The 27,208-nt window shown below is 41.0% G+C and overlaps 3 protein-coding genes across 3 annotated transcripts in view; 2 read left to right on the forward strand and 1 right to left on the reverse strand.

Annotated features, from left to right (window-relative positions):
• usp12b (ubiquitin specific peptidase 12b) overlaps positions 1-3,178 on the reverse strand; it is a 35,707-nt gene extending 32,529 nt beyond the window's left edge. Inside the window, exon 1 of the mRNA XM_084043397.1 lies at positions 2,990-3,178. Within this exon, the coding sequence (XP_083899523.1) occupies positions 2,990-3,037 (48 nt within the window). The 5' untranslated portion in view covers positions 3,038-3,178. The remainder of the gene's footprint in view (positions 1-2,989) is intronic.
• Positions 3,179-6,761: 3,583 nt separating this feature from the next.
• rasl11a (RAS-like, family 11, member A) lies at positions 6,762-18,548 on the forward strand. The gene is made up of 8 exons (XM_084043387.1): positions 6,762-7,130; positions 7,775-7,831; positions 8,783-8,865; positions 12,746-12,786; positions 13,531-13,660; positions 14,054-14,129; positions 14,729-14,805; positions 15,902-18,548. The coding sequence occupies exons 1-8, from the start codon at positions 6,968-6,970 to the stop codon at positions 16,049-16,051; spliced, it is 777 nt and encodes a 258-aa protein (XP_083899513.1). The 5' UTR covers positions 6,762-6,967; the 3' UTR covers positions 16,052-18,548.
• Positions 18,549-23,732: 5,184 nt separating this feature from the next.
• Positions 23,733-27,208, forward strand: part of gc2 (guanylyl cyclase 2) — a gene marked incomplete at both ends in the record, with an annotated part of 58,118 nt that continues 54,642 nt past the window's right edge. Inside the window, one exon of the mRNA XM_084043270.1 lies at positions 23,733-23,788. Within this exon, the coding sequence (XP_083899396.1) occupies positions 23,733-23,788 (56 nt within the window). The remainder of the gene's footprint in view (positions 23,789-27,208) is intronic.

The following is a 27,208-nucleotide window of genomic DNA, read 5'->3' on the forward strand; positions in this document are numbered from 1 at the left end:
ACATATCATTTTGGGGGTCCTTGACATGAAAAAGTTTGAGCACCACTGATACAGCAAGATAGTTTTTTTCAAAAAACTGCTAGGATTTAGAAGTCTTAATGGGTTAATCATTTCTTACTTGAAATGCTTAATTTATGCTCCGTCATACCACAGCGTCGCATGGTGAAAATAACAGCTATTTTCGGTATAAAGTATATAAATTGGGCTTGAGAGTAAAAAGGGATAAAGCAGGGTTTCCTGCATGGTGGGTGCTACTGGAAAGGGTACACATGGCACAGTATAGATACCTCAATATTAGTTATGTAAAATATCTCACAATATACAATACGACAATGGGTTCCACACATAGTTTAAGTGCATCAACGGTGAAAACAAAACATTCTCCAGAAAACAACATATTACGGTGCAATTACACTCTATATCTCGGCCATTCTCGGGTCTCTGTGCTGACCAATTCAGGCTTCGTGATGGGCCTAAACTTAAACTGGTCTGGCGGAATCCCAATAAAGTACAAGCTTCCAATGTTCCAGGCAGTGTAAGTTGTCTGACAACTTCGAGTGATGCCGTCAGCTACTAATTCAGTTGTTATTGATCATCACAGCAGCAGTAGTTGCACTACTAAAACAGTAGTCCAACATCAACTGAAGCATTCAAAATAATTGATGACTGTAAATGACATATCATCATGTGATAAATTACATGGTATCGGAGTGGCTGACAAACTCGAAGAACATACCAGCATTTTAGGCAGTATCGGCAGCTTTTCCTGATTCTGGTATAATTGGTATCGGAACAACTCTACTTGAACGCTGAAAACAAAAAAATGTATGCTGTATGTTTTAATCCAGGACAGACGTTCAACCTTTTCACCCTACTCATTAACATTAGCCTATATTCATTAATGGCCATAACTTCCTGGTGAGCAGTGGTGCAAAAAAGTACTCACATTTCTTAATAATGCAATGTAGAAATACTCTGTTACAGGTAAAAGTCCGGAATTCAAAATTTACTTGAGTAAAAGTACAACAGTATTGGCATCAAAATATGTTTTAAGTACCAAAAGTAAAAGTACTAAAATGTTTGAAAATAGCCGATCTACAAGCTCACAACGCATCGCGATACAATAATTAAAGTGGAGTAAAAAGAAAAACATCTGCCTCTGAGATGAAGTGGAGTAATAGTAAAAGTACTGAACAATAATACTACAGTAAAGTGAAAAATAATTCAAATGTGTACATAAGTACAGTATTAAGTACAGTATTTGAATACATTCAATACATGAATACATGTACTTAGTTACTTTACACCACTGCTGGTGAGCAGGAAGTCCAACAGGACTTAGTATTGTTGTTGTTGTTGTTGTTGTCTGTCAATCACACACACTGCAAGAGGAGGCTAACAGAGGCTAGCAGGAGAAGCTAGTAAAGCCTTCATCCCTGGTGTTAATGCTCCCTGCATTAACTATAACTGCAGCTTGTTAGTAAAGATGTTTAATAAATAAGCTACCATTTGTTACATAGTACTACTCTGGTATTAAACAGTAAAACATGTGAGAGCCACTGGCTAGCAGCAGCAGCTATACATACATAGGAGCTACAGTAGCTAATGTTAGCTATAGAAGCTGGGCTGGCTAAAGGATGTTGCACCAAAACTGGAGACCTGTCAAGTTCGGTGACCCATCAGTGGTATTGGGGATGTTTTTACTCAATGTTTACAAACTACCAACGTAAACAAAACAGTTTATACATAATGTATCTTGTTTTCACTTGCTGTTTTGTTATTTGTAATCTAATTTACCCAATTGTAAAGGTTTTTGCTAAAGGTTTCCACTTTCCTTGACTTTATCTAATGAAAAAAAAACATTTTCTAGTAAAACATCAATACATGGACCTTAATTTGTCATCATTTCATGTAAACAACATGCACAACACTGTTACTCAATGTGCTGTGCTATGATTCATGCCCCTTGTGCTATGATTCATGCCCATTGTGCTATATGATGTCTATGTAATGCTGCAGATGTATGAAAATGTGTCAAAGAAAATCATAAAAGTCCAAACATATTTGTGTTTAACCTCTAAATAACCAACCTTACCTAACTGGTGAAAAAAACATGTCGCAATGTCCCTCAAAGTGACATCAGATTATCATTTTATGTGACTGTGTGACCAATGGAAACAAGTCCACTAGACAGTTTTGTATGATCCTTTTAGACTAATGCCTACACTTTCCTCTGTTAAATAAAACATTCAACCAATCAAAACAGGAAAACCACAAAAAAAATCCACAGATCTGACATGAAAATTTGCAGCAACAACAACACAAACAAAGCTGCAGGTTAATATAGGAGCGACAGAATTCACCAGAGCACCGATGTGTGTGTAACAACAGAAGTGGACAACTTTCTGTTAATCCTCATCATCATCATCATCATGATGTCTGGTTACACACACACACACACACACACACACACACACACACACACAGCTCACTTTAGCATTAGCATGCTGGGCTAGCTCGCCCTGTGTGGACAGTGCAGTGATCAGTGCATTTTAGAACAGGGGGTCTTCAACGTTTTCAGGCCAAGGACCCCCTTAAGCTGAGAGAGAGATGAAGCGGGGACCCCCTCTATATTGTGTAAAATTGAGTTTCAGATTAAACTTTTTTTGTTTACTTGGTCTGCTCTGTTTTCCCCCTCTAACACCTTTACCTCTTTAGCCAAAAATAGCAGATCTACAAGCTCACAATGAGGCGTTGTGAGCTTGTAGATCTGCTATTTTTGGCTCAAGTTCTCCTCAGAAAAAGGGATGCTAGGGTTCAAGTGGTTAAGGTAAAATAAAAAAATCCTATCACACAAAGATTTGGCTGGACCCCCTTGTAGTAACTCTGAGGACCCCCTAGGGGTCCCGGACCCCCCCGTTGAAGACCCCCTGATTTAGAAACAAACACCGGGGGGGGGTAACGGTTCTAACGGTTCAATCAAACGTACCATCGTACAAATCGAGGCGATCTTGCGGACTGTCATCAGTATTTCCATCCGTGCGACACCGCCATATTGGACCGATCACCCCCCAAGTGTGGAAATGGTTCACAGCCCCGCCGATGCAAGGGCTGGCTGCAGCAGAGATCCGCGGGGGGGGGGGGGTCAGGGAGAGAGATTCTTCTTATGTTTCAGACTGCACCTCTCTCTCTCTCTCTCTCTCTCTCTCTCTCTCTCTCTGTAACGTCCCTGATCAGTCCGTCCTGGGGTCCACAACGATGATGATGATGATGATGGGCTGCTGCTGGAGACTACTGGATGGATCCCATTGGCCAGAGGGATGACGGTGGCCAGTGTTGATTGGCTTTGCGTTGGTTGGTTGTCACGGCAACGGCTTGGTTTTGCTGTGTGAGATTAGCGTCGTTCCAACTTCCCAGAGAAAAGAGGTGTTTGTCAATCATGATGAGAGAACTTTTTAAAAACATGATTTTTTTTTTTATCAAAATGTTTTATTTTCTTAAAGGACGGTTTCACCACTTTTCAACCTATCTTCATAAAATAGGTCCTCACTAATGCTCATGATAAAATGATTTTCTACTTGGTCTGTGTCTCATAGGAGGGCTGTGGACTGTCCAGAAACCCGTCTACCGGTGACATCATCGTTAGGCAGGATTTTTTTTTCCAAAAAGATTTAAAAATAAATATTCAGATTTTTATTGAGGCGAGAACAATGGGATCTATTATTGCATTGCAACTTTCCAGTAATACAAATCCTGCAGTTTCTATTAGCTTGGATTCCCCATCGATGATGTCACTGGTAGACGGGTTTCTGAACTGTCTACAGCCCTCCTCTGAGACACAGACTGATTAGAAAAAAATTATACCATTTTATCATGAGCATTAGTGACGACCTATTATATGAAGATATGTTGAAAAGTGGTGAAGTCGTCCTTTAAGTAGCAAAAATACCAGATCTATAAGGCCACCGTGAAAAGTGACAAAAAATGTGTCCATTACCATAATAAACAAAACTCAACCAACTTCAATATTAATGTTGGTACTCTTATTTGGAGTGACAACAAATGGCCTTTTTGATGCAAATCCAAACTAATACAACCGCAAAGTGGTTGGACTTCCGGGTCATCATGGGTATGACCCTCATCTGGGTAGTAGCTATGTTCTAGCAGACCTCTGTCCAATTTCATACACAATTTAGCCTAAAATTCGATCATGCCTGTAGCCTTTGGATAGTGTACTTTTAATTGTTTTAATTCGCTCTTTGGGCCTAATGGGCCATAGCGAACCACCCTGACGTCACACACATTGTCGCCCCGGCAGGGGATACCATCACTGCAATGAAGGCAGGTCACAGAATCGGACGACTTAACACATATGGTGTAACCTTTTTTATGCCCACCGCGGAACAAAATATTCACATGCGTGCCCACTCAGACTATATGTGTGTGTGTGTGAGTGTGTGTGTGTGTGTGTGTGTGTGTGTCACTGGAACACGCATGGAACACGCAGATGGTATTTTCGGCGAATGAGTTTCTTTTGAAACTGTTGTAAATATTCACAATCAATCAATGTGTAGACTATTGATGTATATGGCAACACAACAATATCTGATCCATGCGCACATTAAGAGTGAGTAGGCTATACGCAATATGGGCAACATTAATGACAGACATACACCCTTATGCACCCTACACATTACATTGTGATTATTTTATGATTTAGAAATTCAATTCAATATATTATTTTATCCTAATCTGCTATAAAGGTGAACAAAAACCACGGGAAGATGTGATGTGATCTGAATCAATGTAGAGTAGGCGCCTCCTTTGGAGATACCTCAGTCAGATGGATGAATGAGGGACAGACATGGGTCTGGAGCCATGTTAGGACAGACAACCAGCACATATATTTTAAATCCTTTAAATTAGATGTGAGGGCCAGGCTACTAGATGAGGGCCACGTAGCGGCCCGAACCTCTAGTGTTGGTACGTTATCAATCCACTTTTTGTAAATAGCCTAGTATATATATACACACTATACATTGTCTGCCTTCATTTCCTTAGAAACTCATAAGTCTAGTACTTCAAACCCATTATAAGACTCTAAAGAAAGCATTTTTTTGTCTAATTTAATAGGTCTACAATCCCTGGGCTGTCATTTATTATAAATATTTGTGTTTGTTTTTGTGTAGCCCACCTTGTTCTTGCTTATCCTGTTGTCTATATAATCATTTATGTAATGTTTTTTCCCAATAAAAAAACGGGGGTCAAACTACAATTATATACCTTTTTTTTAAAGAAACTCAGTGAGAATTAACTGATCGAGAAGATGGTATATTGATGTCCACACACTAGGCTATATATATTTTTTAAATTGCTCTTTTTTTATGTTTTCATCAACATAATATAATAATGATATAATAATGATGATGATATAATGATGATTTAAAATGATGATGAAATGTTACTATGAGAGTATTGAGTCCGCGGTTGCCTGACAACCGACTACTAGCCAATCACAGCGCCATAGTCCCGCCGGGACATGGGATCTGGACTCTATACCCTTCAGAGATGAGGGCGTGTCTCTGACGCACTATTAGGATAAGGGTTGCCAAGACCGCTTATTATAAGCGATTTTGGGCTTGTTTTTCTGTAAAGTTGCTTGTAAATATTGGTGGTTACGGGTTGTTGTTTTTTTGGACTTGTCTCTAACGTGTACTTGCTTATTTAGGCTTACTTATGAATATGTTTTAAACCAGTGGTTCTCAAATATTTTCATAAGTGTTTTATGCCACAGGGGAGCATTTGTGTTGTTTAGAATGTTTAAAAAATATTCCAAATATTCCACATTTTTTTGAAGAGTTTTTGAAAATAGGCTTGTAGATAGGATATTTTCAAATATCCGATGCATAATTGCATATAGGGTTAAAGTGCTCATATGGCCTAGTAGTCGCTTATTTTGGGCTTGTTTTCCTAGACCTTCCTAGACCTAGAAAATCTGGCAACACTGGTAGTGCCGCTTATGTGAAACAAACACGCATTCACTGCACACATGAATCACAACAAGTGTATTATACGGACAGAAAGCTATCCCATTAATTAGAAAACCTGTCCCATTAATTATGTCACAGGTTTTGGGCTATTCTATTCTTGTTATTCTTATTCTTATTATTATAGTAGTATTAATTATTATTAGGCTACTATTACTATTATTATCTAATAATAATTATTACTATTATTATAAATTAGTCCAATGTACATAATATAGACTACTAGTAGATCTGAATAAAACCTTTCTTTAGACAGCACAGCCTACTGTGAGAGAGACATAAATTGTGTGCACTTTCAGTCTTTCTACTCATAGTCAGGTGGAGCTTTAAAATGGGGTAATGAGCCATAAAACATGTGAGCAAATTCATTTTTGAATTAGTAACAATACTGGTCTTGCAGAATTTTTAGACTCATCTCCTGGGATTGGGGTTGGGTTAAATCTCTCTCTCTCTCTCTCTCTCTCTCTCTCTCTCTCTCTCTCTCTCTCTCTCTCTCAACTCAAGAGCAGCTTGAGGAGCAGCTCACTGCTGGCATGCATTTCATTCACGCACCGCCCTTTGGACGACGCACGTCTACAACGTTGGATTATTAATGCACCTACATATATATAGGATGGGAGTTTGGTTCACAACATGGTCCTAATCGCCGGAGGAATCAATCAACTATAGAGGAATCCACCCATCAGAGACAGTCAGGGTCAGGGAGACTGAACTCCAACTGGAATCTTAAATGATTTGTTGCGTCTGTAAGTAACGTAACGGTACACCGTTATGATATCAGCCTGACCCACTGGCCACTGTCCTGGTCTGGGGATCATGATTATGATGATGTTCTGAAAAAGAGAGGACCACCGCATTCCATATATACCCCGAAAAAAGAAGAAGAGAGACAGACTCTGTCTTAGAAACAGGTCATCTAAATGCGTGTGATCGTGGACCCACCCAGTAGAACAATGAATAATAGTGGTTCTAGCAACTTTCTGCTAGTTCCCATCCCGGAGTATCCCGCCCTGGACTGTGTGAATGTTCCCAACAAGAATGTCAAGATCGTGGTGCTGGGAGCGAGTAACGTCGGGAAAACAGGTATCTGGCTCTACCGTCTACCCTATTTTTTTTTTTTTTTTTTTATATATATATATATATATATTTTTTTTTTGTATTATCAATGAAATTTTAACTATGTTATTACAACATTTACTGAAATAAACTAAACCCCCCAAAAAAGGAAAACTACCCTTAATTGTAGACGTTGATTTGAGCAGAGTGAAAGGGAGAAGTTGTGAGAAAAGTGTAGCTTGTAACAAATGTATATAATTATATATAATAATGAGGAAAATAGTCATAGATGAAACTATATGTACAATAGTCACGGCTGTGATTTTTAGACTTCAACAATTTGTTTTGTTTTTATTCGTTTTTTTATTTATTATTATTAGCCTATTATTTCCTATTTTTTAAACTTGATATAAGCTTTAAGAGAGTTAGAAACGCTGAGTGATTTGAGACGACAGGGGGCGACACATACGTTATCTCTTTTAATATAATACATCCATATAAAACACATGGTTAAAGATAACAGCCTAACAAGGGACTTAATTTATGTCACACTCAGAATCACTTTGATTGGCATTTTGCATTGAAAGTCAACTTAACAGAATCACACCTTATAACTATAACTCACTGACTGGAGTATATATACTTATTCACACAATCCTGTCTCTTTTAAGCTCTGATTGTCAGGTTTCTGACCAAGAGGTTTATTGGGGACTATGAAGCTAATACTGGTGAGTTATCATCTACGTCTGTCTGTCTGTCTGTCTGTCTGTCTGTCTGTCTGTCAGTGTGCTTGTGTCTGTCTGTCTGTCTGTCTAATCATTCATTATTAAAGTGGCATTATGAGCTCATTCATTCACACTGTCAATCAGTCAATCAGTGAGTCACTTTTTATCCACTTTCCTAAAATCTCCCCAAACTCATCATTATGCATTAATTCAGTCACTGATTGGTTTAACTAATGATTTAATTCATTAATTAGTCCGTGCCACCCTTCAATCCGTCCTTAAGCCATTCTACCATTGTACAGTCATTCATCCAACCCATTATTCATTTGTAACGTTCAATTATTCATCCATCCTTTAACCTGTCTTTGATCATAGTCCCCCTGGGGTCTATACCAGGCCCCCCTTCTTTTTCCCCTCTAGTCCACGTGGTTCTCAAACTTTTTCATGTCAAGGACCCCCAAAATGATTGTATATATTTGGCCGCGGACCCCCATTTAAAAATATTTTGTTCCCCAGAAACAAAGATTTGAGCTACAAATGTTCGCTTTAAAAAACATATATATTCAACGGTTTGCACAAAATGTTCACGATTTTTCAAAAATAGCAGATCTACAAGCTCATAGCGCAGCACTCGGTGCCACGCTACGAGCTTGTAGATCTGCTATTTTTTGAATAGCCAAAGTATAAAAGGTTAAAGTGGACAAAAGCATTGTGATGCTACAGTATATTAACACATTTTGCTGGGGACCCCCTGGAACCCCCCTTGCAAGGACCCCTGGGGGTCCCCGGACCTCACTTTGAGAACCAAAGCTCTAGTCTACACTAAATATTTTCACTGAAAAAAATGCCGATCTACAAGCCAAGTCATTAGTTAATTAATTCATTCATTCATTCATTCATTCATTCATTCATTCATTCATTCATTCATTCTGTGGCCTGTCTCTCTCCCTATAGGTGCTCTGTACTCCAGGAAGATCAATCTGGATGGAGAACAAGTGTCCTTGCAGGTCCAAGACACGCCCTGTGTGTCTCTGCAGGTAATAACTGCTGAACGGATGGAGAGAGGGAGAGAGAGAAAGAGAGAGAGAGACAGAAAGTACCCCCAAGTACCTTTGGTAGCTGGTGCAGAACCTGGTACAGAGCTACAGTATGGTGTGCCATTCCAAGAGAGAGAGAGAGAGAGAGAGAGAGAGAGAGAGAGAGAGAGAGAGAGAGAGAGAGAGAGAGAGAGAGAGATAGATAGAGAGAGAGAGACATATGGTTATAGATAAGGACAGTCGACAGACAGATTGTCATATCGTTGCTGTCGGGCAGAAACCTCTTATCTATCTCCATATTTTAACTATTTACTTTTCATGTTTTTTTTTTGTACAAATGAATGACTTACTTGATCATTCTACAGTGTCACACAAAAGCATCAAAAGCAGCAGATCCGCAAGCGTTTTGATGCTTGTAGATCTGTTACTATTGCTATTTTTGAATTTGAATCCTGAAAAGTATAGGCTAAGTTTTGGACATATGAGGTTTCCACCCGACAGAGACAATATATATATATACTGTATTGATGTATAGAGCACGGGTCTTCAACGTTTTCAGGCCAAGGACCCCCTAGCTGAGAGAGAGATGAAGCAGGGACCCCCTCTATATCGTACAAAATTGTGTTTCAGATTCAACATTTTTTGTTTACTTGGTCTGCTCTTTTTTCCCTCTACACCTATGCCTCTTTGCCAAAAATAGCAGATCTACAAGCTCACAACGCCAAAGTTCCGCTCAGAAAAGGGATGCTAGGGTTCAAGTGGTTAAGGTAAAATAAAAAAATCCTATCACACAAAGATTTGGCGGACCCCCTGTAGTAACTCTGGGGACCCCCTAGGGGTCCCGGACCCCCTGTTGAAGACCCCTGGTATAGAGTGTGGGACAGAAAGACATGAGAAACTGTTAGATATTTGACATATAGAGTGGGATAGAGAGGCAGACAGGCCGAGGCGATGAGAGAGAGTGCGGGGGATGACGTCTCTTAAGACATTTTTTTCCCCCAAACAGACCCAAAATAAGACGCGACAGACAGTGACACACTTGTTTGATGTTTTGGCTCGGGGGGGGGGGGGGATTTTTTATTCATATATCTCTCCGGCCAAACTATTCTACTAAAGCGTTCCCAGCTCTTTAACTGTTTATGTAATTGCAGGAATGTGTTTGATGAGAGCGGTAGTGACGTCTAAAGACCATGAGCGTAATGAGAGCAACGTGCCACACAGAACACCCTCCTTTATCTCTCCTGGATCTGTTTACGTTACTCGAGATTTTGAGTTGCGCTCGTTACTAAAAAACGCTGGCTGGCTGGCTGGGGAAACTGGACCAAACAACCTCTCTCTTCTGCAGCTTTATAATGACCATGACAAAACCGTTGGAACGGAATGCTATTTTTAATTTAACTCAATTTAACTCAATTCGATTCAATCCCGGGAAAGCATGTGTCATTTTAAGATGTCTTTGGCTATTCAAAAATCATGAACATTTGTGCAAATCTTTGAATATAGCATATATTTATAAAGCAAAACATTTTTACTCAAATCTTTGCTTCTGGGGGGTCCCTGGAACAACATATTTTGAGATGGGGGGGTCTGCGGCCAAATACATATCATGTTGGTGGTCCTTGTCATGAAAAAAAGTTTGAGAACAACTGATGTTTAAGAGAAAAAACCTGTTAGAATTTGGACATTTGTAGAATCCCCCAGAAGCAAAAGATTTGAGTTACAAATGTTGGCTTTAAAAATATAGATAATTCAAACTAAAGATTTGCACAAATTTTCACACACACAAAAAAAAAAGAAATAAGCAAAAAAATATAATTTGAGCTTGTATATCTGCTATTTTTGAATAGCCAAAGAAATCTAAAAATAAACACAGATGCGTTCCCGGCCTAAACAGGTTAAGGCATTTAGCTGACGCTCTCATCCAGTGTGACTTCAGAATAAGCAGATTAAGCCACGTACCCTAGTCAACAAACAAGGTAAATAGTCATAAAAGTAGAGTGCAAATAGAAAACTGTTGTACTTCTAAGAAACTAGGATACCAGGTAAACATCGAAACCAAGCATCTGTCCAAACAGCATGCTGTCTAAATAACATTCTTAACATTTCGTGGTCAAGAAACAAACAAATCTAAAGAACCAAAAACAAGGAACAAGGAAGTATAGCCATGGGAACCAGCAGTTCCAGAGCTATGTGGCCCATACGTCAGGGGCTTATCTACTGTTCCTATAGTGTGAGGGGTCTTCAACGTTTTCAGGCCAAGGACCCCCTTAGCTGAGAGAGAGATGAAGCAGGGACCCCCCTCTATATTGTATAAAATTGAGTTTCAGATTCAACTTTTTTTGTTTACTTAGTCTGCTCTGTTTTCCCCTCTAGTCTACATATACCTCTTGGCCAAAAATAGCCGATCTACAAGCTCACAACGCCTCGCGCTGCGAGGAGTTGTGAGCTTGTAGATCGGCTATTTTTGGCCGAAGTTCTCCTCAGAAAAGGGATACTAGGGTTCAAGTGGTTAAGATAAAAAACAATAATCATATCACACATGAGATGTGAGAAGATTTGGCGGACCCCTTGTAGTAACTCTGAGGACCCCCTCGGGGTCCCGGACCCCCCGTTGAAGACCCCTGCTTGATGTACAAGTACACCCCCTGGACATGATGTACAAGTACACCCCCTGGACATGACTCTAGTATGTCTCATGGGACTCACCCCAATCCAACCCTTGATGTTCTGTGCCAAGCAGGAAATAATTGGGTACCATTTTTATAGTCTTTATATGACTCGGCTGGGGATTGAACCTCGACCTCCCAGTCTCGGGGACGGGCGGGCGGACACTAGTCTAACCACAAGGCCACTGACCTGGGATGTGAACCCGTGTTGATTTCGTCGACTAAAACTATGGTGACATGTTTTCCTTTCTTCACTGACGAAAACTAAATAAAAACTAAGAAACGATGACTAAAACTAAGACTAAATATACTGACAATTTCGTCAACAAATAAAAGCTAGATGAAAAGGTTAGTGAGGGACGAGTGGAGAAGAGATCCTGTTGAACTAAGACTAAGTCATTTTATGTTTGGTTGCACTCGGGTGTTGCGCTCTGAAAATAGTAGATCTACAAGCTCACAACAGCGTTGCGCTGCGACGCGTTGTGAGCTTGTAGATCTGCTATTTTCAGCATGCTATCGCGGCCCGCCAAAATACATTTTAATCGACTAAATCAACTGTAGACATAGTCGACTATAATCTTATGACATTTAGTCGACTAAAACTAGACAAAAACTTAAACATTTCAGATGACTAAAATATGACTAAAACTAAATGGAATTTTATTCAAAAGACTATGACTAAAACTAAATAAAAAAATTGCTGTCAAAATCAACACTCATGTGAACAAGTAACCTGCATAGTAGCTTAAACTAGCATCCATTTAAAAAAAAAAGCTGACAAGAAGAGATTCTAGGAGAGAGGAGTGCTAGGGGAGAGTCTGAAGAGGTGAGTCTTCAGACCACGGCGGACAATTTGGAGTGAGTATTGCAGTTCTGACTGCAATTGGGAGTTTAGTCTACAGTTTTGGAGCCTGGGAGAAGAGCCAGGGTGTTTTAGGGAAGGCTCGAACAGCCTCCCTGTGCCTCCCTGTGCTGATCTCGGGTTCGGTCATGTCCTGAAGGTAATGGGGGTGCTTTGCTTTTGCTTGTCGTGTAGGCCATCGGCAGTGTTTTGTACTGGGCGACTCGGTATGACAATGAGGACACACACAATAGTTGAATGAATATGTAACTACAGTCGATGGCATTTATGTACACACATAGAGCCAAATCAGATTGTCTATTCATGTCTTTTGTATTCTCTCTCTCTCTCTCTCACACTCTTTCTTTCCCAGGAAGATGCAGATGACCTGTATTGCCAGGAACAGATCAACAGGTAACATTTATTTATACTTTCTTTCTTTCTCTTAAAAATAATATTTGTATTCAGATTTTTCAAGATGTTTTTTTATAACATACAACCACACAGACAGTACATACAAAAAACTCAAACATAAGACAAAACGCCATATAACAAAAAGCAAGAACAGCAAAAGAACACACAGAAAATCACAGGGGGGAAACAATGTCTTTCTTCTTTCCTTCTCGACTACCTTTTTTCACTGACGAAAACTAAATAAAAACTAAGCTCTGATGACTAAAACTAAGACTAAATATATTGATCATTTCGTCAACAAATAAAAACTAGACTAAAATGTTAGTGAGGGACTAGTGTAGAACAGATCCAGTAGAACTAAAAGACAAGTCATTTTATGTTTGGTTGCCCAGGGGTGTTGCGCTCTGAAAATAGCCGATCTACAAGCTCACAACGTGTCGCACTGCGACGCGTTGTGAGCTTGTAGATCCGCTATTTTCAGCACGCAACCAAGTGTAAAATCAGGCATTACGACGCCATCGTGGCACCGCCAAAATACACTTTTGTCGACTAAATCAACTGTAGATTTAGTCGACTAAAATCTTATGATATTTAGTCGACTAAAACTAGACTAAAACTTTTCAGATTTTCAGAACTAAATGGAATTTTATTCAAAAGACTATGACTAAACTATATTAAAATGTGCTGTCAAAATCAACACTGGTCCACACACAGTACTGATCACATTGGTGTTCTAACTGGCAGGTCCATCTACTGGGCAGACGGATACGTCCTGGTCTTCTCCATTACGGACCACAGCAGCTACCAGACCATACAGCCACTGTACCAGCATGTCAGACGCATACACCCCTCTGGGAATATACCTGTCATACTGGTGAGGGACCCCCCAGTCCCTTAGGGACCACCAGTTTTGACCACGGACCCCCATAACTCTGAGACCGTACAAATGGAACCAAATGGTCCATTTGGTTCCATTTGTACGGTCTCTTTGAGAACCACTGTTTTATGTGTATGTGTACATGTCTTTTTTATGTGTTCAATGAGGTTTGGCATTATTTTATATAATGTTTTGTTCATTCATGCGTTTGTTTGTTCATTTATTCATTAGTTTGTTTATTCATTAGTTCATCCACATTCATTAGTTCATCCGACTCATAGCTCTGGCAGTGAGTGGTCCGTTAGTCCAGACAATCATAATTAGACCAGGATCTATAATCTGTGTAATCTGATGTAATCTGATCTAATGTGACGTGTGTGTAATCTCCAGGTTGGCAACAAGAGTGACCTGCTGCGTGCCCGCCAGGTGCCCGCGGACGAGGGAGAGACGCTGGCTGCCTCGCTAGGTGGGTCTGAACCGCCCGCTGTTCTTTCCACTAAGATCTGAGGCCCATTCTACAAATGCCTTCTAAATCAGTAGTTCTCACACTTTCAAGATTAAAAAAAAATATATATATATATTTTTAAAAATCCAATGCTAAAATCTAAAATGACACAGATGCTTTCCCCGTTTTAATGGATTAACAAGCTGCAAAATGGTAGCAATAACAATGTAAGGCAAGCAAACTGAAGCAAGCAGAATAACATACAGATAGATAGGCCGCTGGGGAATGTGGAGGTTCCTGGTCCAATCCTGCATGGGCTCCCCCTGTGTTACTGTGAAAGTGTCCTTGAACAGTAGTAGTAATGTAGTTAAAGGGACATTTCACAGACTTCAAAACAAAATCCCATTGTTCTGATTTAGGAGATGGGTGGCTGCTCCCGGTCATCAAATTATTGTCTCATAAATGTGACAAAAATAAAGAAATATATATATATAATATATATATATTAATATAAATATAAATATATATATATATATAAGTATTTTTTGGGGTTCCTTTAAGGAATAGCTACAACAGATCGGGGCCTAAACCACAATGTTTGTCCCACATGCTGTTTACAGGAGGCGTTTACTTCGAGGCGTCGGCCAGAGAGAACCATGACGGTGTTCACGCTGCCTTCCTCCACCTGTGTCAAGAGGTAGGACCGTCCGTCTGCACCGTTTCTCATGTTGTCCTTTGTCTGCTTTTCTGAATTTCCTTTAGAAGAGGAACAACTGATCACCTTCACCCTGACATCCATATTTTGGGTCATTATAAAAAGTTATATAAGAGTCATTGTGGTATTGATTAACCCATTAAGACCGGGAACGCATCTGTGTCATTTTAAGATTTCTTTGGTTGTTCAAAAATAGAAGATCTACAAGCTCATTTGATGACCGGAGACTCAATTGAGTCTCCTAATGAGCAGCCACCCGGTCACAGAGTGCCAGGCTATAGACCCCTTAACAGACGACGTCACACTGATAAGAACCAGAATGCGTGCAACCAGTATGCGTGCAATGAAACCCATTCTATCAGGTATCGCTAGGACGCGCCTCACTAGCCAACACAGAAGAGGGGGTTGGGGTGTGCTGAAACCAGCGCACCCCGAAACAACAGGTTGGGAATTGATTGCGTGAAACAATCACCTGTGCGTCCAGTCTCAATGTTAGTAAACAAATAATTGGTCTATGAGCTTGTAGATCTGCTATTTTTGTTTTTTCGTGACATTTTGTGCAAATCTAAAGCGAACATTTGTAACTCAAATCTTTGCTTCTGGGGGGTCCCTGGACCAAAATATTTTGGGATGGGGTCCATCCCAATGGAGAACAGCACCTGTGCTTCCCTGATTTGGAATACACAAACCCCCTTACAGCAGCTGATTCACACCAACCTACAGTATTTACTTAATGTCGACTGTGTATATATATGTGAGAGTTAGGAAAACAAACCAATGCAACGATTGAACCAGCTGGCCTTGTGTGGCTCTGAAAAGGGTATACAGGTCTATGACCAGTGGTGTAAAGTAACTAAGTACATTTACCCAAGTTCTGTACTTGAGTTACAATGTTGAGGATTTTTTACTTTACTGGAGTATATCAAATTTTCAGTACTTCATTTTCAATACTTCTACTCCACTACATCTCAGAGGCAATTATAGCGTACGATGGCTGCATTGGTATTTATTGTTTCTCTAATGTCACATTAGAGAAAGTCACATTTGTGTTCCTCCTGGCTCTGTGTTTTCCACCCAGGTCAGCCGCGCGTTGGGAGGAGGGAACGGGGAGAAGAGGCGAGCGGGCCTTCACCTGGCCAGACCCAAGTCTCCCAACATGCAGGAGCTGAAGAGAAGATTCAGACAAGTCCTCTCGTCCAAGGTCAAATCATCGTCCACCACCCTCTGACTCCCTCTAAATGTCTGACCAGAGAGAGAGGACAACGTTGGTTCAGTCTGACCCCCTCGCCCAGAGAACGAGAAGACACAAGGATTATTTACCGTTCATGCTGGAACTCTATTTATGCATCCATGGCACCAGAATGTGTTTTTTTCTGTGACCACGTCCAGACAGATGAGTACAGACGTGTGGTGGTGCTGTGTACCTCTATGACAAATGGTTCTCCGAGTGCAGGGTCCAGCAGGGACCCTCAGGGTTCCTTGATGGGGTTCAAAATGGATCCCTTACAGGTCTGTTAACCCTGAGAGTTATGGGGCGTCCTTGAAATAAATAAAAAAACATTTGAGAACCGCGCTGCTCTATGAGTAAGACTGACATGGGGCCGAAAACCCCACTGGGACTTGTACTAAATCTATGTACATTTATGGAATCATTACAATCTTTCATCAGAGAGAAGAAGAGATCGGTAATGGTGTTCCTGTACATATATATCAGTGGATAATACAGTTCGGTATGAGTTTAATTCCCACTGAGAACATCCATACATAAACAGACTCTAATATCCTCTCATGGTACTTCTAAAATCATGGAATGGGTGATTAATTCAAAATGTATTTTTTTGCGAGTTTGAGACATCAAAATGTAACTTTTTTTGGGGCTGCAGAAGTTTGGGAACCCCTGCGTTAGGGGACGAGGGGACCAGAGACGTTCTGTGACCACATCAGGGTTCAGGACAGTATGGAGCCTCCTGGGATTTGGTGCCATCCTAAAAATAGAAGGACAATGCTTGGCTGAACTTAAGCTGCAGTATTCACATGGTACCACAATCAGCACTCATCAATGAATGGATTGATGGATGGATGAATCCATGATGAGCATATTGTTTGTGTCAGGCAGAAACCTTCTATCTCCATGTTTCAACTTTTTACGTTATTTTTCATAAATCAATGCCGTATTTCATCGTACAAAAGCATTGCATCAAGACGTGTTGTGAGCTCGTAGATTGGCATAATTGTGTCTGTGGGTGTTATAAATCGTCTCTGTCGGGTGGAAACCTCATTATGTCCAAAACTTGTAGATCTGCTACTTTTGATATTTTGTGTGATGCTGTAGTATGATCAAGTAGGGCATTCATTTATGGAAAAAAAACGAGTTTTCTGCCCGACAACAACGAAATATTGAATTAATGAAAAGTATTAACAAGATCTTATGACTAAATAATAACTACATTGGCTCCATTGGAACCCAGGTTTGTTTGTTTTTTCCTGAAAAGCCCGACAGATACGATATGATGGATGGACAGACGGACATATGGAAGCACAAGCGGGTGTCATAATATTTGGACAGAAAATGCTGCAGGAAACATGAATATAAATAAACTAAATAACAAAGGCTTAACCACAGTCAACATGACGGCATAAGGAGACAGGATGCTATCAGCAGCAAAACATGTCACACATTCTCAAACATAAAGACATTTTGTGATGTCACTACCAGAATACATCCAGGAAGGACACTGAGCGAGCCAATAAAATGCAGTGACAGACTGAATGACGTTTAAACAGCCTCACACGCAGGCACTGTGAACCCCCGTTACAATGTTAAATGTCCACTTGAGTTTTGGTATGTTTTTGTAGCTTTCCTTTTGAGTTTTGTCCATGAAAATATTGATTGGAATGTTTTGGTTGACAAGAGCAAAGCAAAAACAGTCACACACACAATTCCATAAAGAACATAAATGCCTTTATGCAGATGCATGACTTTCATTCTTGTGCTTTTGTCAAATATGTTAGTGTTTGCAAAGTCTTTAACCAGTTAAGCCCTAAATACTCTAGCGAAAATTGCAAATCTACAAGCTCACAATGCATCGCAATGTGACCCATTGTGAGCTTGTAGATCAGCTCACAGTTTTTGAAAAAAAATTATTGGGGATTTTGTATTTTTCAGATTTCTGAAAGATTTCTCGAAATGTCGGAAAGATTTTGACAATATTCACCTATAATGAAAATGGAGCAGCCAGTTTGAAAGTGGTTAATGGACTAGTTTTAGTTTCACATTGGTTCCTCTATCAGAGGCCTTTACACCTGAAACAAACATTTCTTTGCAAAACGAGGATGAGGAGGGAGACCACTGTAGTGTACAATGCAGAGAAGGGTTTTAATGCCTTCACATACGTACGTGTATATTACTTCTAGGCACATGAAAAGCATGTGAAATCCTGTCAAATATAATAGAAAGGGGGAAGAATGGTGGGAGTCGATGCAGTGTGAAATAAGCATGATTATTTTTTTTTACATTGCATTGAGTTGTTGCTTGAAATTGCCGAAGTAGTCTGCATGCTTTTAAGACAGTTTTGTGTGCATGTGCCTATAGGCCAGTCTTCAACAGGGGGTCCGGGACCCCTAGGGGCCCCCCGCAGATACTGCAGGGGGGCTGCCAATTAAATATTTGTGTGATAGGGACTTTATTTTTTTATGAACCACTTGAATCCTCGCATCCCTATTCTGGGGGGGAACATTAGCCAAAAATAGCAGATCTACAAGCTTGTAGATCGGCTATTTTCGGCGAAGAGGTTTGGTGTAGAGGGGGAAAAAAGAGCAGACCGAGTCAAAGGTCAAGTTTACAAAATAGTGAGGGTTTAAGTGGTTAAATGTCTGAAAACACACATTTAACATGAATCCAATATGTTGTGGGGGGTCCCTGCTTTATCTCTCTCAGCTAAGGGATCCTTGGCCAGAAAAACGTTGAAGACCACTGGCCTAGCTAGACAAAATAATGTTGTAAAGGTATACGTGTTTGAAGGTATCAAAACACCTTTTTTTTGCATTGTACAGTGCTCTCCCTACTCATCTGTTTTGCATTGGAGTTTTGCCTTCTTGGGAACCCTACACCCTATAGGACTCTTTTTGTGTGGCACAAATATTCCTTTAATCCATAAAGACCGGGAACGCATCTGTGTCATTTTATAGATTTCTTTGGGCTATTTTTGAAAAATCTTGACGATTGTATGTTTTTTAAAGCGAACATTTTTAACTCCAATATTTGCTTCTGGGGAGGGCCCTCTCTGGATCAACATATTTTGAGATGGGGGTGTCCGCGGCCAAATATTTCTACATTTTGGGTGGTCCTTGGCATGAAAACGTTTGAGAACCACTGACATAATTACAGCAACATATGTTTTTTTCCCCCCCAAAAAAAGTTAGGATTTAGAAGACATTTGTAGAAGCAAAGATTTGAGTTACAAATGTTTGCGTTAAAAAAATATACGTATATATATTCAAAGATTTGCACAAATTTTCAAAAAGAAAAAAAAGAATAGCAAAGCAAAACATTTAAAAGGACACAGTATGCGTTCCTGGATTGAATGAGTTAGAGAGACTTTGATGTACGCGCAGCTCGATCTGTCACAGTCAGCACCTCAGTTCACTTTGTCAGTGTCAGTTGGTGTTTAGCGTCAGGGAGTGAATGAAAGTACTGTAAAGTTGAATATTTACTGTGATGTTCAACCTGTTTTAGATGAAAACCAAACACAGGAAAAGGCCTTGGGATCATTTACATTTCATGGATAATTACATTTGATGCTTTTTACTGATTGCATTGAGACGACACAGAAGAAGGAAACAGCATGCTGTGAGGATTCCGTTCCACATTTTGAAAAAGACTGGTGCGTGCGTGCGTGCGTGCGTGCGTGTGCACGTGCACGTATATTACAAGGCCTTAGAATTTCCCTTCTCATGACCTGTCACATGACATTTGTCTACACAGTACACACACACACTTAAATGCCCACTTACTGTAGTGTACACAACAAAATAAATACAAAAAAAACTCCCCACTACAAAATATAGATGTGTGCGTGTGCCCATGTGCAAGCATGCATGCATATGTGCATGCATGTGCGTGTGTGTTTTAAACACACTGATGCTGTTCTCATGACCTTTCACCTCGTTTAGTGCTACGTCTTCTGTTTAACACACACCAGCGCTTACACACACACACACACACACACACTAGAGCTTATAGGAAGTGAACTGTTCTACCAGATGGTTTCACTCACTCACTCACATGCATGCATGCGCGCACGCACACACACACACACACACACACACACACACACACACACACACACACACACACACACACACACACACACACACACACACACACACACACACACACACACACACACACACACACACACACACACACACACACAGTGCATATAGACCAGTGGTTCTGAAACTTTTTTGATTTCAAGGACACCCAGTTTGGTGTGCCTTATCCCACGGACGCCCATAACTGTGAGAGTGTACAAATGGAAGCAAATGGACCCGTAAGGGTCCATTTGGTTCCATTTGTACACTCTCACAGTTAAAGACCATTTGACCATTACCCTTTACTAGAGTTACTAGACTCTCAAGACATTCTGCTAACAGAATCTGTCAGCACCACTGCCTTAAACATGTAATGATGTTGTTAGTGGGAATAAACACAGAAGCACCTGAGAGGAAGTGGACTAAGAAAGGGGAGGAGCTAAACCTGAGTTCCTGTTTTACAAAAAAAAAGAGGTGGTGCCCACAGAGGCAAAAACAAAGGGGATTTTTATTTGTTTTTACCAAATGGGTTCCTAGATTACAGAGTTACAGACCTGCAAGGGTGCATTTGGTTCCTAACTATGAATCATTTCGCTGGGGACCCCCTGGAACCCCCTCAAACTCAACACTCCCAGACACACATGGTACACAAATGTAAGTGTTCCATGTGGGCAAAAATGCAACATGCACACGCAGATAATGCATATAAAAACAACATATGTGTGCTAACTCGTACATGCTCGCGCTGCGAGGCGTTGTGAGCTTGTAGATCTGCTATTTTTGGCAAAGAGGTGTTTGGTGTAGAGGGAAAAAAGTTCCGACCAAGTAAAAAAAAACACAATTTTATACAATATAGAGGGGGTCCCTGCTTCATCTCTCTCTCAGCTGGGGGGTCCTTGGCTTGAAAACGTTGAAGACCCCTGGTCTACATAACATGCTATCTAAATTTCATTTTAGCCTTTGCATAAGCCTGCAAGGTCGTCAAGGCTACGGCAAGTGCTACGGGCTAAGGCGGAGTCTTCATATTACGGAGGAAGATTGGGAGTGAGTCTGCAGTTCTAGCTGCAATGGGGAGTTCGTTCCACAGTTTGGGAGCCAGAAGGGAGAAGAGTCTGGGACGTGTGGAGCGCTGTCCCGGATGTTTTGGATCAGGCTTTGAAGTTATGGACGTGCCATACCTTTGGTTGCTTTGTAGGCCAAGATCAGTGTTTTGTACTCTGTGCGGGCAGTAACTGGGAGCCAATGGAGGGAGCGGAGAATGTAAAAATTTTGGCTGGTTGAAGACCAAGCGTGCTGTGTGATTAAAGACACATTCCTAAGCATGTGGAATTTCTTTCTTGATCATTGAACCCCCCCTGCCTACGCATACTCGCATGCGCGCACACACATGCATGCACGCGCGTGCACGCACGCACACGCACACACACACACACACACACACACACCACATACTAAGCCATGCACACTCTCCCCCTTACTTGCACGCACGCACACACACACACACACACACACACACACACACACACACACACACACACACACACACACACACACACACACACACACACACACACACACACACACACACACACACACACACACACACAGCGCACCCTGGGCCACTGAAAAATTGTCCATTGACCCCAACCCATGACCTTTGCCGTTGTGGCCTGTAAAAGGCTTGCCAGAATCTGGCTTATAGCTTAATTCCACCGTCTGACCGAGTATCAACTGGACATCCTCAAAGGACATCTGAAGAATGCTTAGATACGAAATTAAATGTGTGTGTGTGTGTGTGTGTGTGTGTGTGTGTGTGTGTGTGTGTGTGTGTGTGTGTGTGTGTGTGTGTGTGTGTGTGTGTGTGTGTGTGTGTGTGTGTGTGTGTGTGTGTGTGTGTGCGTGCGTGTGTGAATTGGAATAGACAAATTAGCAGATGCTCAGATGCATCTTCAGATCTGAAGAATGCTTAGATACAAATAAAGTGTGTGTGTGTGTGTGTGTGTGTGTGTGTGTGTGTGTGTGTGTGTGTGTGTGTGTGTGTGTGTGTGTGTGTGTGTGTGTGTGTGTGTGTGTGTGTGTGTGTGTGTGTGAGAGAGAGAGAGAGAAAGTGAGAGGGCAGGTAGGTGGTAGAGGTTGAGGAATTTGTCTATTCCAATTTACAAGGCACTTTTTAAACGCCACTTACAAAGTGCAAGATCAGAGTAAATGACATGAAACCTAGTCACCATACGACAGGGGAAATGGTCATGTACTGTAGACCAGAGAGTTCAAATAAAGCTCTTACAATGTCAACTACAACTAGGATACCAGATAAACATCAAACTTAGAATCTGTCTAAAAAAATCCAAAAGAGATATTAGTCGTTATTAGCCCGGGACCAAAACTAGTGAAAATAGCAGACCTGCAAGCTCATGTGCCACGTTGCTTGCAGGTCTGCTATTTTCCCTACTTCTTAAACATGTTTTCTAATTTAGGGAATTTCTTTGATTATTTTTATTTCATTCAAGAAATTGTTTTGAAAAATGTTTGAAAATGTGTGAACTTTTGTGGGCACTTTTAGAAAATCTTATTTAGATATTGTAGATAGTAGATATAGGTGTTTCCTAAATATTCCTATATTTAGGAAACACCAATATCTACTCGCGACCTGTAAAAAATGGATCCACGACCCACTGTTTAGGAAACACTGTTCTACAACAAGAGTAGATTGTTCTTTTTGAGGAGGCTGAGGTCCTTCCATCTGTGTAACACAGGATGTTGCAGATGTTCTATATCAGTCTGCAATGGCTAATAGCTCTCTCTTCTTTGCGATTGCATGCTGAGGGGGGAGCAGTGATACAAGGAGAGGTGAGATCTAAGGGGTGAGGTGGAGTCTGAAGAGGTGAGTTTTCAGACTGCGGTGGAAAAATGGGAAGTGAGTCTGCAGTTCTTCTGACTGAGGGGGAGGGGGGGGTCAGAAGAGGGGTCAGAGGTCATTCCCCAGCTTGAGAGCCAGGAGAAAGAAGAGTCTAGGACAGTGGTTCTCAAAGTGGGGTCTAGGGACCCCTGGGGGTCCTTGAGGGGTCCCCAGCATAATGAGGAACAGTTTAAACACGCTATAAAATAATCTTTATAGGGTGTTTTTGTTTTTGCAGATTAAAAAAGGACACACACTATATACAGATAAGTAAGTAAAGATGAGGTGGCCTGAAACGGCATGGCTCCAATGTAATGTGGATGAAGGACAGGCAGGTCTTCCATTTTGAAGTCTCCCAGGTTGACAGAGGCCGAGGTGAAATCTTTAAGTGTTCCCTCATGTCGTGGACTCATCACCATGTCATTAAATGAGACGACTAGAGTAATGACGGGTCTTCCTCCAGCAGGGTCACCTCCGGTATATTATACCGATGACGTCCCAACTGTGGCTTTGGCATGGTCGGAATCATCCGACCGACCCCGATGCTTGCTCTTCTTCGTGGCTTTGGGCATATTGCTATCACAGTAGGCTTTGAATCCGGCTCGCTCGAAGGACCATATGAAAGACCAAAGCTTCAACTGGTTGTCTAAACCTGATTCAAGACCCGCTGTGATGGTATCCAAGCAGGAATTAAACCGGGATGCCCCTTGGCAGTCTAGTCGAGAAGGAGAATCAGTGGGAACGAATCTGTGGAATGTGAGTGTCTGGGTTGTAAGGCCAGCTACCCGGGATCTGTATTGCTGCTTTGTGTCTTGGAGGTAGTTGATGTCACTGGGTATCGCCGATAGATTTGATCTAACGCGGAGATTCCTTTGAATTGGTAACAATTAAAGCACCTCGGAGTCATCCTGGACTCAAACCTAACTTTTAAAATTCACATCAAGAAGATCTCCAACACTGTCAACTTTTACTTGCACGTATCGGGAAGGAAAAACCTGGTATGATCGGTACATCTCTACCAGCCACTGTGTGTGAGCCATCTTGACCTCGTTGCTTCAAAACTCGATTAGTCTGGGAACACAAGCATGGTAGAGCCACACGTGGTGCACAGAGGATAATAAATACGTGGATGTGCTGAAGAAGGAACCGAGTTAACCCAGTGCTTGTGTGTTGAGAACGAGAGAAGCAGAAAATGACAGTTGCGGTTCGCTCGCATGTTTTTCAGACTGGCTGCGATTCAAATTTCCTCCTCTTCCTGTCTCCGAAGTACTCGGGGAACTCTTTCGCGCGCGCGCGCGTGGACACACACACACACACACACACACACACACACACACACACACACACACACACACACACACACACACACACACACACACACACACACACACACACACACACACACACACACACACACACACACACACACACACACACACACACACACAGTCCCTTCTAAAGAGCCTCTTCCTGTGTGCTGCTGGAGCAACTGTCTTCATTCACACTGAGCAGACAGCTAAGCCAGACAGTAGCATTTGCCCACCATGCACCACAGAGAGATGAAACAGACAGAGCAGGAGAGCTAGGTGACCTTTGCCTCCAGATGGTTCTCATTGTGATAATGGCGATTTACTACAGCTCTGTGAAAACACTGGATCAGTCTCCACTTAACACACCACAGTATACCGCCAAAGCTGCACAGGATATCTCCGGGATTTGCGCGTGCGGTGTGTGTGTGTGTGTGTGTGTGTGTGTGTGTGTGTGTGTGTGTGTGTGTGTGTGTGTGTGTGTGTGTGTGTGTGTGTGTGTTAACTGTTCCCTCTCTAATAAGAGAGAGGGAACCCGAGAACATAAATTGGATCTAAGGTTCCATTAGCTTAATATCAACCATTTAAAGTAAGTTTAAAAATCTTTTTGTTTTAAACATGCCTACTCTACCCAGTAATGGATACAGTAGGGTAACTTGGGTCTTGCTTGGGCAAAAAAAAATGTCAAATTATACAAATGTTGATGTTTTATTTTTATTTTATCGGCATATGAAAGGTAAAACAAATTAAGTCTAGCCCTGCCTTGCCTTATAGGTTAATTTGTACCTGTCCTATGGTTCCGTTAGCCGGGAACGCATCTGTGTCATTTTACATTTCTTTGGCTGTTCAAAAATAGCAGATCTACAAGCTCATAGCGTGGCACTGAGCTTGTAGATCTGCTATTTAGTTAATTATTTTTTGCAAATCTTTGAATATATATATCTTTAAAGCCAACATTTGTAACTCAAATCTTTGCTTCTGGGGGGGGGGGGGGTCCCCAAAAAAACTGTTAGAAAACATTTTTAGAATCAGCCTCAAGTCTTAAAAACTAAAATGAGAGAACATATCACTCCAGTTCTAGCTTCACTACACTGGCTCCCGGTTGTTTTTAGGATTGATTTTAAAATTCTTTTAATAGTTTATAAAGCTCTAAATGGTCTGGCACCTTCCTACCTCTATGACTGCCTAGAGAGACATGTTCCAAACCGGACCCTCAGGTCTTCAAGTGCTGACCTACTCGAGGTGCCCAAAATGACATATAAAAAATACGGTGAAGCAGCATTCTGCTTTTACGGACCAACAGTGTGGAATAAACTCCCATTACACCTAAAACAGGCAGCCTCTGTCGATAGCTTTAAAGCACAGCTCAAGACCTATTTCTTCACTCTTGCTTTTAGCTGACTCTTTGGTTGATTTTTAAGTCCTCACTGTATTGCCTATTTTAATGTTTTATGCTTTTGCTTTTATTTTATTTTATTTTTTGTTTGCTTTATTGTTAGATTGGTTGTAACTGTAACTGTATTCTTGCTCTGTAAAGCACTTTGCGCTGCATTTCATGTCATGAAAGGTGCTATACAAATAAAGTTTATTATTATTATTATTATTAATAAGGGTCAAAAAAGTTCCATTTGTACATTGTCAGAGTTAAACTTTGTGGGTGTATCTCACATAAAACTATAGCAGCCTAAATACAGTTTATGTTCAAACTCTAGATCCCTAAGGCTCCACCTGACCTCTGCTAAGGAGCCTTTATGAGTGCTAGCTGACCCTGAGGCTCAGGGCAGCGTGAGAAACTGATCTTGATTAGGACTTAAAACCACTTGACCAGAGTCCTCCAAGCCAAGGCTCTATACCAGTGGCTCTCAAACTATTCCATGTCAAGGACCCCCAAACTGATATGCATTTGGCCGCGGACCCCTATCTGGAAATGTGTAGTGCCAGGGACTTCCAGAAGCAAAGATTTGAGTTAAAAATGTTCCCTTTAAAAAATGATATTCAAAGAATGTTCACGATTAAAACAAATACAGATCTACAAGCTCATAGCGCTGCACGAAGTGAAATGATAGTAACGTATTAACTACTTGAGTTCTAGATTGACTATTTTTAGCGAGCTTTGGTGTGGAGGGCAATATTAACAGTGTCTAGTATAGAGACCCTGCGGGACCCAGGTAAATGGGGGTTAAGAGGTTAACGTTGTTGTTTTACAATCTTTTTAACCTTAACCAATTTAAAAAAAACTATACTTAGTATAGTTTTAGGAGTCCCTCAGGGCTCTGAACTAGGCCCCCTCCTGTTTTTGCTGTACACAGAAAATATCTCAGTGCAGATCTACAAGCTCACAGTGCGTTGCGAGCTTGCAGATCTGCTACTGTATTTTAGCTAAATGTTTGTTTAGTTTGTTTCTAGGTTTGTTTGAAAATAGCCGATCTACAAGCTCACAACGTGGCACATTGCGACACGTTGTGACTTTGTAGATCGGCTATTTTCAAATGGTCGATGTATATAGGTGCTCATGTAACCTAGTGGCTTGTTTTCATAGACCTGGTTGCTTATTTATTGTAGTGGAGTAAAAGTACAATATTTGCCTCTGAGATGTAGTGGAGTAGAAGTAAAATAATTGGAAATTGGAAATACTCAAGTAAAGTACAAATACCTCAAAATTGTACTTAAGTACAGTACTTAAGTAAATGTACTTTACACCACTGATTAAGGGTTTAAGAGGTTCAAATTGACCCTTGTGGGATAATGAGTGTTAAAGGCTCCACAACAGCAGAGCTAAATGAACACAGATAGGAAGGTCAAAGGTTATGACTGGCAGAGGAAAGAGGACCTACAGTAGCAAGGGTGACGGGAAACATCCCCCAGCAGT

This window comes from Gymnoscopelus microlampas (assembly GCF_963454915.1).
Source record: "Gymnoscopelus microlampas genome assembly, chromosome: 19".
In the NCBI taxonomy this organism is placed as follows: Eukaryota; Metazoa; Chordata; class Actinopteri; order Myctophiformes; family Myctophidae; genus Gymnoscopelus; species Gymnoscopelus microlampas.